The sequence below is a fragment of the Phaseolus vulgaris genome, chromosome 9, assembly GCF_000499845.2.
Source record: "Phaseolus vulgaris cultivar G19833 chromosome 9, P. vulgaris v2.0, whole genome shotgun sequence".
Taxonomy (NCBI): Eukaryota; Viridiplantae; Streptophyta; class Magnoliopsida; order Fabales; family Fabaceae; genus Phaseolus; species Phaseolus vulgaris.
In genome coordinates, this window is record NC_023751.2 from 12,949,197 (window position 1) to 12,960,992 (window position 11,796).

Below are 11,796 nucleotides of genomic sequence, written 5' to 3' on the forward strand. Positions count from 1 at the left end.
ATAATAAGTTTATTTAATTAATGTATTAGTATATTAACAATTACCATATACAATTTAGATATTGGCATTCTCATTAGTATTTTTTTAATATTTTTTACCGTGAGATCATACAACTGATGTAATGGTCAAGGTTAACGGCCCCACGACCGATAGTTCAAGTCCAGTTATGCTCAATCAAGGTCGACGAAGTTAATTCGTGATTAGGAGTCAAGTAATGCATCCCTAAGCATGATTCAGCCCCTTAACCCGACCCAATAAAAAAAGTCAATCAAAGATAATATAAGATTTGATTCAAATATTATATGTGAAACTAATATAAGATTTGATTAAAATATTATATGTAAGACTAATACAAGATTTATAAATAAAATTTATGAACTCGACTTTATAAATAGATTAATTATATATATACTAATAGATGTGAACATACATATTTAAAATTATATATGACTTTAACTAAATATTTATTTATTAAAAGTATTTATTATTCTAGCTGAATCCTGATATCGAACAACTTTTTACAAATACTCCACACGTATTTAGTACCAAGACTTCTTTGATACTCTCTGTTTGAATTGAGGTGGAAATTTGTGAGGAAGGGAGATAGTGAATTGAAGAAGATTATGGGGAATGTGTGATGTTGTTTGGATTGAGGGATGATAGAGTGGATTTGTTATGATTGTTTATTAAAATTTGTAAGTGATGAGATAGTTATGACATAATTTAGAAATTATTTTAAAGGTGTAAAATGCAAATTTACAAATTTATCTTTGTCATTAAAAAATATTTTAATAATGAGTTAGGTTTTTTTTTTTTGTAAGTTTGAGTTAATTTTTTTTCTAATATATAATATTCATAATTACTCTTATTTTGTAATACAAAATAATTCCGTGTTAAATTAAAAAAATATATTAAATATATTAAAATTTATGAAAATAATATTTATTATTATATACATTTGTTATTTTATATAATTATAAATGTTTTGTTGATATGTCAAATAATATGAATAAATTTAGCAACTTGTTCTTCAACTATTGAAGGATATGCATCCTTAACAAGTTGCCCTAATTCGTTTACATAATATTGAATGAATGCTTATGGTTACATGCGAATAATGTCATGAGAACATCCCGTGTGCACCAAATACTCCATCAATTATTGTTTGCAAGTTGAGTATATATTTTCAATTGTTCTTATATTTTTTAAATGAGATTCATGTTCACACGAGCAATATCATTATAAATTGCAATTGTATCATCAAATTCTTCTTTGTCGTTTCAAAGTGGTTTCCAATTGTTTTCGTTATCCATCTAATATTTACCTTATCATTGACAATCATAAAATAGTTTATCGATACACATCAAATAATTTATGCTACGAATAACTCTAACCACTTAAAGTTGGAGTTAGTGCAATAGTACTAAGGTTAATATTAGAGTGATGTGAAGAATAATGTTAAGATTAAGACGCACTTTAATATTTATAATTAAATCTATAAAAAAAACACATAAAAATAAACAAAACAGTAAAAATGTAAAAAAGCAAATTTAAATTTAAATGATTCACTATATCTTGTTAATAAAAAAATGTAACACTAAACACACAGTAAAAAAAAAAAATATATATATATATATATTAAAAACAATAAAGACATTGAATAAAAAAAACAGTGAACACAAAGTAATAAGAAAAATGTAAATAAATTTATAAAAATTAAAAATAATAGATGTAAATGCATTTATAAAAAACTAAAAATAATTACCACATAAAAAAAAACACTAAACACCTAAAAAAATTTAAACACAATTATTAAAATTAAAAATAGTAAACAAATAATAAAAAAAATGTAAAAACAAAAACACAAAAAACACATAATAACAAATAAATATACAAATATATTTATAAAAAATAAAAACAGTAGTTACATAAATTAAAAAGACATGATAATAAAAAATATAAAACATTAAACAAATAACAAAAAAAATACAGAACAGTAATCAAATAATAAAAAATTAAACAGTAAACACATAATATAAAAAATATAAATACATTTATAAAAATAAAAAATTTATAAACACATATAAAAACAAAAAAAATTAAATACATTTATAAAAATTAAAATCTGTATGTAAACCCATAAAAAAGCAAACAAGACAAAAAAAACCTAAGAAAAAAATTTAAATACAATTATTAAAATAAAAAAACAATAAACACATAAAAAAACTAAACAGTTTCTTGTTATTAAAAAAAATTAAAAAACATTAAACACATAATATATATATATATATATATAAATATAAATTAGAAATAGTAAATACATAAAATAAAATAAAATAAAAAAACTAAACAATAAACACATAATAATAAAAAATGTAAAAAACAATAAAGACATAATAATAAAAGAAAATGTAAATACATTTAAAAAATTAAAAATAATAAACACTTTTTTATGAAAATACATTTATAAAAATTAAAAAATAGTAAATACAAAAAAAAAAGTGTAAATCCATTTATAAAAATTAAATACAGTAAACACATAATAAATAAAAAAGTCAAATATATTTATAAAAATTAAATACAATAAATACATAAGAAAAACTAAACAATAGTACAAATGCAACAAAAAAATGTAAATACAATTATTAAGATTAAAAACAGTAGACATATAAAAAAAATAAACAGTATCTTGTTAATAAAAAAGATATAAAAACAATAAAGACATAATAACAAATATATATATAAAAATTAAAAACAATAAAACATAGAATAAAAAAAACAACAAACACAAAATAATAAAAAATATAAAAACAGTAAACAAATAATAATAAAAATATAACTTTTTTATAAAAAATAAAAACAATAAACACATCAACAAATGTAAATGCATTTATAACAACTAAAAATGGTATTATTAAAATTAAAAATAATAAACACATAAAAGTAATAATAAAAATGTAAAACATTAAACACATAATAATATAAAAAAACATTAAAGTTATAAAATAAAAACTAAACCGTAAACATAATAATAAAAATATTTAATTACCTTATTCGTCCCTATATTTGGGGTCAATATTCAATTTGATACCGTGGTTTTTAAAAAAATCAATTTGGTACCGTGATTTAAAAAATAATCAATTTGGTCCCTATGTCTTTTAAAATGTATCCAAATTGGTCTTTCCGTTAAATCCCTCCTAACAGCTAACAGCGTAAGGTGTTGCTTATGATAAAGAGAATGTCTATATGGGGAGAGAGATGTGAGATTATTATTATTATTATAGTTATTATTAATACTATTATTATTATTGTTATTTTTATTACTATTATTATTAATATTATTTTTCTTAATATTATTACTATTATTGATATTTTTATTACTATTATTACTATTAATATTATTTTTCTTAATATTAATATTATTATTATTACTAATAAAAAATAAAATAAAAATAGTAATAATAATAATATTAAGAATAATAATAAGAAAAATAATATTAATAATAATAATAATAATAGTAATAATAATATTTATATTAAGAATAATAATAATAATAATAATAATTCTCAATCTCACCTCTCCCTCCACATAAACACTCTATCTCCCACATAAACACTCTCTCTAACCCACATTCTTTCTGTGTCACATAAGCAACACCTACGCTGTTAGGTGGAACTTAACGGAAATGACCAATTTGGATACATTTTAAAATATATAGGGACCAAATTGATTTTTTTAAAAACCACGGTACCAAATTGAATATTGACCCCAAATGTATGGACGAATAAGGTAATTAAATATAATAAAAACTGTAAAACCAATAAACACATAATAATAAAAAAGAAAAGTAAATACATTTAGAAAAATAAAAAACTGTAAACACAAAATATAAACTAAACAATAAATACATATAAAAGAGTATAAATATTGTACTGTTACAGTCTATAGGACTGATAGCACGTCTCGAACTTCGTCACTGGATCGACCGAGTCCCTATGGCCTGTATCTATAAGGGCAATCGAAATCATGATTCCAATTACTCTCCAGCAAGATCAGCAAGGCTAATCCATGATTAGGAGCTAGGTAATGCAACCCTAATCACGGTCCAACTCCCTAATCCAACCCAACAAGAGAAAACTCGTCAAAGGTAATATAAATAACACATATTCTAAGGATCAGGTACATTATCTACCGTGCTCTAGCTATCGAGTGTCGAACCCTTTTGTTGACTTTAGCGTCAAAGTGTCTTCTGCATGTACTCTCATTCGGTACTCACGAGACGACCGAGAACCGAGGCTAGGAAGGAAAGGAGAGGAACGAGTAAGAAAGGAAGTTGAAGAGTAGCACAACCGACCCATAAAAAAGAAGAAGACGAGTTCTCTCAATAGTTTTTTAGGCCCCATCCCCGAACGAAAATAAATACATTTATTAAAAATAAAAACAGTAAACATAATAAAAAAATAGTTACCACACTTAATAGAAAAAAACTCTATATAAAAAAAAATTATTAAAAACTTACGTGAAGGTGAAGGCAGAGAAGAAACCGTGTGATAAACATAACCAACCAAAGAACCACTGCAATCAGACACAAGAAGATGAACCAAGATCCAATCTGAAAAAAAAAAAAAAAACAGAATGAATTCCAATATTTTTCTCAAATAATGACTGATAAGATTAATAAAAAAACTCACACAAAAATTAAAATAAAATGCAACAATTGTTATGATTTAAAGAAGAGGACGGCAACGAATTTTCGAAACTTTAGACGAGTAAAAAGAAACGAGATAGGTGAATTATATAGCAAAACCTTTTACTATAATAGTAAAACAAAATTAAGAAAAAATGTTTAATTATTTATTTTTTATATTTTATTAAAGAAGGAAATAAATGGTTATGTATGGAGAGGGAAAAGAATGAAATTTGGGGAGGAAGGAATATGAGAGAAGAAAAGGAAAAGGATAAAGTGTTGGAAGTGAGGATTAATTATTTCTTAATTAGATATTTATTTAAAAATAATAGAAATTAATTTAAAAATTAAAAAAGAAAAATTTAAATAATTTTTAATTTATTTAATATTGTAATTAATTATTTTGGTATTTAAAAGTTGTTTTTTATTTGATGATTGTCTTGTAGTAATAGATGACAAACCATTATAATATTATAATAATATTTTATTTTAAAAATTAAATTAAATTATTAAAATATTAATTTATTTGTTTGTGAAATTATACTGTATATAGTGTCCACATATCACCAATCATTTAAAATTCTCTACATCACAATTTACTGTCTTTTTTGTTTAGTATGTGAATTTATCAGCTTATTGTGATTTTAGTTTCTCAATTTACCCACATCCCAGGTTAATATCTTTTTAATTCCTAAAATTAGTTACACAATGTCAATTAAGAGATTAAAGTAGAAATAAAATGCTAAATTCAGAAACTAAAATACTCATAAATAATTAAATTCGGAGCTAAAACGATAAAATACAGTAAAGTCTGGGATAAAAAATTAATAAATAAATAATGATAAAGTTATAGTTTTACCTTAATTTTTGAATTTTAGTACTTTCAAAAACTGTTCTTTACCTGTTTTGTGCGACCAACTTAGCACACTGTTGTGTTTCGCGGCTGGGCTGCTTCATTTCTCTACCACCACCAACAACCATCGTCTTGTCACCTCAGAGTCATCTACAGTTGTTCTTGGGGATTTTGTGTTTTCATTCACATTTCACACTTACATTAAAGGTAAAAACGATTTTGAATATATAGATTTTGTTTGCATATTGCACCCATTTTCTTTGTATTCTTGGCACTGGCTTTTACTTTTTGGAAAAAGGGTTTGTCTCTAACAACGTGAGAAACTGTTGGAATACCTGTTGGGAGAGATTAAGCATAGTGTTTGAAGCAAAATTGTATCTTGGAATGGGAAACAAAAAGTTTAGACAACAGGGTTAACAAAACAATACTCATATCCATTCTCTCTATATTGGTTGTCATGTACCTGGGTCTGAACAGTTATACTATGTTGCATCTCAGTTCAAAATGGTCAAATTTTTCATTTTCATCAATGTCATTTGTTATCAATGTCATGATATTTAGTTTCTCCATTTGTTGTGTTTAATGTTTGCTTTATGAAAACAAGAGAGATTTATTCATTAATGCTAAGTAGTTAACTCTCTATGGACTGTAGTAATCTAAACAGTTTAGCTTTTTCACTTTCCATTATCAGTCCTTCTACACCTCTTTCTTCCAAGTCTTGCTACCATGAAAAGTAGACATGTCTATAATTATGTGGTTCTGCATCTAAATTATAATATAACACTATATTAATAAATTAGTTTCCAAAATTATGGATTCTAGTTAATTAGTATATGAAATTGTAAAAGTATAATTGGAGTCATCAAAGTTGGAGGAGTCATTATAATATTTCAGTACAAGAATTAAATTGGCTAATGATCTAGAACTAAATTATTTGTCATTTTTTTAATATCTAGAATTCATATAACATTTTATAAATTAAAAAAAAACCATATGTATAAATGATTTTATTCAACAAGAGAATCATTAATAATGTATTCTTTGTTCACCTCTGGACTCTGTCACTCTATGTGTGTATGTGTGTATACACAGTCAATTTTAAATTTTAAATATGGTTTTAATTCTTGTAATCTACTTTCTGATATGTTTCTGGTCACTCTACACAAACTCAGCTTATCTCTCAATCTTAAATAATTATGATTTAATTTACTGTTTAAAGAAAAAAATCAGTTAAGTTGTAAAAAAAAATTGTATTGTTTTTTTCATTTTTTTTTTAAATTTTTAGAAAATTAAACCAAATTTTCTTTAATTATTTACTTTTATTTTTTCATCTTTTGTCCTGAACTTTAATTGTAGAATGTCCTAAAAAAACTAAACTCTGGAGAGCATTATTAAAAAGAAAAAAGGGAGAGAATTGGTTGCTTGCTCGCGAAGTATGAGGGTCTAAACAAAGTTATAATACTATATTTCCCATTATGAATCTTTTAAAGAAGCATTTTGTTTCAGTTTATCGTATACTCTTGGTTGACAAGTTTGTGAAGGAAAGGCCCCGAACACACATTCAGAGCTTTATTCACCATTACTTCAAGGTAAAAGTTCTGAATCAAAACCTCATATATCTTTCTTCTGTATCAAGTACATGTTCTGTAAATTGTTTTCTATGACTGACTTCACTTGTTTTGAATTTGAACACATTTTAGAATCACTTGAAAGAAAATGGCAGAACAAAATAAGGAATGGGCTGTGGGAATTGACCTTGGCACAACATACTCATGTGTTGCTGTATGGCTAGAGGAACACTGTCGAGTGGAGATAATTCACAATGATCAGGGCTGTAGAACAACGCCTTCATCTGTGGCTTTCACAGAGAATCAAAGATTGATCGGTGATGCTGCTAAAAATCAGGCTGCTATTAACCCAACTAACACTGTCTTTGGTAAATAATTGCTTTTTATTGCATGTGAATTCATTTAAATGTTTAAACTAGTTATTTGTGTTGGCTTTTAGTTGCAAATGATACCTTAACATTCATCATTTACTTTGTGCCAAAAAGTATACTTTTTGTCCAGTACTCTAATTTGTTCTATAACTTTAAATTAATAAATATCATTCCATAAGACTATTTTGATTAGCATCATTGAGGAATAGCCTTAAATTCGTGCTCGATTAATGACTAATTTTGCAGATGTGAAAAGGTTAATCGGCAGAAGATACAGTGATCCCATTATCCAGGACGATCTAAAGTTGTGGTCATTTAAGGTCATTGCTGATTCTGATGACAAACCCATGATAGCTGTTTCATACAAAGGTCAGGAGAAACACATTTCAGCTGAAGAAATCTCATCTATGATCCTCACAAAGATGCGGGAGACTGCAGAAGCGTACTTGGAATCAGGGGTTAAGAATGTTGTGGTTACTGTGCCTGCTTATTTTAATGACTCTCAGCGACAAGCAACCAAAGATGCTGGTACCATTGCTGGCCTCAATGTCATGCGGATAATCAATGAACCCACAGCTGCAGCTCTGGCATACGGCCTTGACAAGAGAGCAAAATGTGTTGTTGGAGAGAGAAATATTTTCATCTTTGATCTTGGTGGTGGTACATTTGACGTGTCTCTGCTCACAATCAAGGGTGATGTCTTCAAAGTCAAGGCCACTGCTGGTGACACGCACCTTGGAGGAGAGGACATGGATAACAGAATGGTAAAGTACTTCGTTGAGGAGTTCAAGAGGAAGAACAAAGTTGACATCAATGGGAACCGGAGAGCCTTGAGGAGGTTGAGAACTGCTTGTGAGAGAGCAAAAAGGACGCTATCATATGCTGTTGACACCACCATTGAGATAGATGCTTTATCTGGGAGCATTGACTTTTGTTCATCAATCACTCGTGCAAGATTTGAGGAGCTCAACTTGGACCTCTTTAAAAGGTGTATGGAGACAGTAGATATGTGTCTTGTTGATTCTAAGATGGACAAGAGTGATGTAGATGATGTTGTTCTCGTTGGTGGTTCTTCTAGGATTCCCAAAGTGCAACAGCTATTGCAAGACTACTTCAAGGGGAAGGAACTGTGCATGAGCATCAACCCTGATGAAGCTGTTGCTTATGGAGCAGCAATTCAGGCTGCTTTGCTGACTAAAAGCAACAAGTTTGTTCCCAACTTAGTGCTATTAGATGTTACGCCGCTGTCACTTGGTATATCTTTAAAAGGAGATCTCATGAGTGTTGTGATTCCTAGGAACACCACCATTCCTGTTGAGAAAAAGGAAGTATATGGAAGATCCGAAGATTTCCAATCATCTGTCTCAATTAAGGTTTACGAGGGTGAAAGGCAAAGAGCAAGCGATAACAATTTGCTTGGTTTTTTTAATCTTTATGGCACTCCTTATGCTCTTCGAGGCCATCCTTTAATGGTAAGTTTCAGTATAGATGCTGATGGTATTCTAAGTGTAATTGCCGAGGAAGAAAGCAGTGGAAGTACGAACGGGATTACTGTAGACAACGACAAGGGAAGACTATCAACTCAACAAATTATGAGAATGATTCAAGATGCCGAGAAATACAAGGCTGAAGACCAAAAGTACCAAAAGAAAGTTCAAGCAATTAATGCTTTGGATGACTTCGTTTACAAGATAAGGAAGGCTATAGATGATGTTGATAACAGTAATAAGCTTCATTCACGAGACAAAACCAAGATCAACATGGCAATTGCAGAGGCCAGAAAATTGCTTGATGCTAGCCAGCAGACAGAAGCAGAGGTGTTTGTGGATCATCTGAATGAGGTGAAGAGCCTCATTGAACCCATTATGAACATTAACTAGTTTGTTTCAAGTTTATGTTGGTCAAAATTGCAAAACTTTATGAACCATGTTTATCTAAGTAATATAATATTTCCATTTTCCACTATCAATCCTTGAACACATTTTTCTTCTATGTCTTGCAAATAAGTAGATAAGCCTATAATTTGTTTGGTATACTTGGCTACATTTCTTCTATATGGGTATTCAAATGGGCAATTGTTTCTAGACTGTTAACATAGCTCGGCCTAAAATGCAGTGTGGGTTTTATGGTCTAGTGAAAAATACAAACAACCAATAAAATCAGAAACTTTCTCCTTGTTTAAAAGTATCAAAAGTGTTGGTTGAAAAGATATGGTGAATTCACTTCAAAACAATTTGGAGAATTTTGTCATGATAAAGGTATAAACACACACTTCACAGCAGCCTACATAGCTCAGCAAAATGGAGTTGCCGAAAAAAAGAGAACAATCAGAAATATGGTGGCTTCTATTTGATTGAAAGATAACTTCCTAAGATATTCTGGCAGAAGCTTCAAGTGATGTGTGCATATTCTCAAAAGATGTCTTACAACAGTTTCGCAAAACAAAACTCCTGAAGAAGCATAAAGTGAATGAAACCAACAATTGATTATTTTTTGGTGTCTGAATGCATAGCACATGTTTATATAACATATCAACATTCAGTCAAATTGGATGATAAAAGCAAGCAATGTATTATGCTGGAGTAAATGATGAATCCAAAGCATACCGTTTGATTGATCTGGTAAATAAGAAAGAGCTGATAAGTAAGGATGTAATATTTGAAAAACAAATAGGGTGAATTTGGGAGTAGAATGAAGAATACCAACAAAAATTCTTGATTGGGAAAAAGATGAAGAATATGTGAATGACGCTGAAGACCAACATAAGGAGAATGTTGTGGATAGTAATGATGATCGAGAAATCGAGGAAAGAGAATGCTGTGGACAATATTGGTGCTACTCTTAATAATTATGAGGAGAGTTAGAAGAATAGGAGAGAGTTGATTTGGATGATTGATTACGAAAGAGGAGAAAGTCAACTAAATGATGTTGACCTCAATGTAATAATGGTCACCATGGGAAATCCAATTTCATTTGAAAAAACTATGAAGATTACACAGAATAATTTATTCTGGTTGTATACTACAATATGGGTGGAATGTTTTTCGTAGTGATCTTGAAGAAGATGTTTATGTGCAGCAACTAGCTGATCTTATGAAAAAAACATAATGTAGATTTTTCCCCAAAATAATACAATTTCACTTTGATTTTCTGTAAATGGGCAGATTTTGTTTAATATCAAAATTGAGTGTATCGTACATATCAAATACGATTTTAAATGTTGTATACAATTTTCCTAAATTCCACATAAACCGTGTACATCATCTCGTATATGATGAAATACAAATTTAATAAGAAAATGATAAATTCCAAATACAATTTTGTAAAAATAAATTTATATAAAAAATTAAATTACAAATACGATTTTAAATTGAAATTTGTACATTGAATGTACGTTCTTTCAATTTTTTTTTTTTATAATTCAAATCTTTTTATATTAAAGAATGCAGGAAATTTTTGTTACGTATATGTATTTTAAAAGTACTTTAAATATAAGTTTTGTTTAATATATTTAAATTATTTTAAATTCTTAATAAACTAATTATGTAGTACTGTTGTAATAGAAAATAACATAACTAAATTATTTTAAGAAAAAATCAATCTAAATCTAATTCATATAATAACAAACTAAACTGGTAAAATTTTAAATTCGAATGCAAAAAATAATTCAAAAACTTTAATAAAAAGTTAGAATGAGAATGTTTATTAGCAATTGATAATTAAATGTTTAAAAAAATTATATTACAAAATAAGTTAAATAAATGTTCTTATTATACTATAGGAATGAATGTCATAATAGAATAAATTATTCTTATCTATAAATTTTTTTTTACTATTTTTCTGCTTTCTATAAAGTAATTTCTTGAATTAAATTCACAATCTTTTTTATGTGTTAATTGAAACTACATTTAGTAATTTAAACACATGTAATTATAACAAATTACACTAAATAAATACAAATAATAATTTTTTACCTATTAAACAAATTTTTATAATACTTTTGACATATTTAAAAAATTATGGAGTATTACTTCATTCATTACTTAGATAATTGTAGACTTTACCTTTAAACATTATGGTTTTATAGTTTATCGGTTCATATTTTTTATATACAATTTTGAGTTTAAATTTTAATTAAAGTTTTCAATTAAAATTTCCTATTAAAGTGACTGAAAATATCAATTTCCGGTTAAGGTTCTCTGTATTAACTTTTCTTTTAAATTTTTTAGTTTTTTTTAACGTCTCGAATTTAGAGTTTTATCAATTTAGTTTGATAGTTTTCTTAAAATAATTTAGTTATGTTATTTTATATTATA

At 27.2% G+C, this 11,796-nt stretch overlaps 1 protein-coding gene across 1 annotated transcript; it reads left to right on the forward strand.

The window, feature by feature from the left end:
• Positions 1–5,567: 5,567 nt before the first annotated feature.
• Positions 5,568–9,449, forward strand: LOC137820250 (heat shock cognate 70 kDa protein-like). Its single transcript, XM_068624220.1, has 4 exons — positions 5,568–5,748; positions 7,048–7,130; positions 7,242–7,477; positions 7,727–9,449. Exons 3-4 carry the CDS (start codon positions 7,258–7,260, stop codon positions 9,358–9,360), a joined length of 1,854 nt encoding a protein of 617 aa, XP_068480321.1. The 5' UTR covers positions 5,568–5,748; positions 7,048–7,130; positions 7,242–7,257; the 3' UTR covers positions 9,361–9,449.
• The last annotated feature ends 2,347 nt before the right edge of the window (positions 9,450–11,796 follow it).

Excerpts from the sequence above, each read along its gene's own strand:
- LOC137820250 (XM_068624220.1), top strand. The coding sequence starts at position 7,258 with ATGGCAGAACAAAATAAGGAATGGGCTGTGGGAATTGACCTTGGCACA. Across the intron at positions 7,478-7,726 it reads CCCAACTAACACTGTCTTTG|ATGTGAAAAGGTTAATCGGC; the intron begins GTAAATAATTGC and ends CTAATTTTGCAG.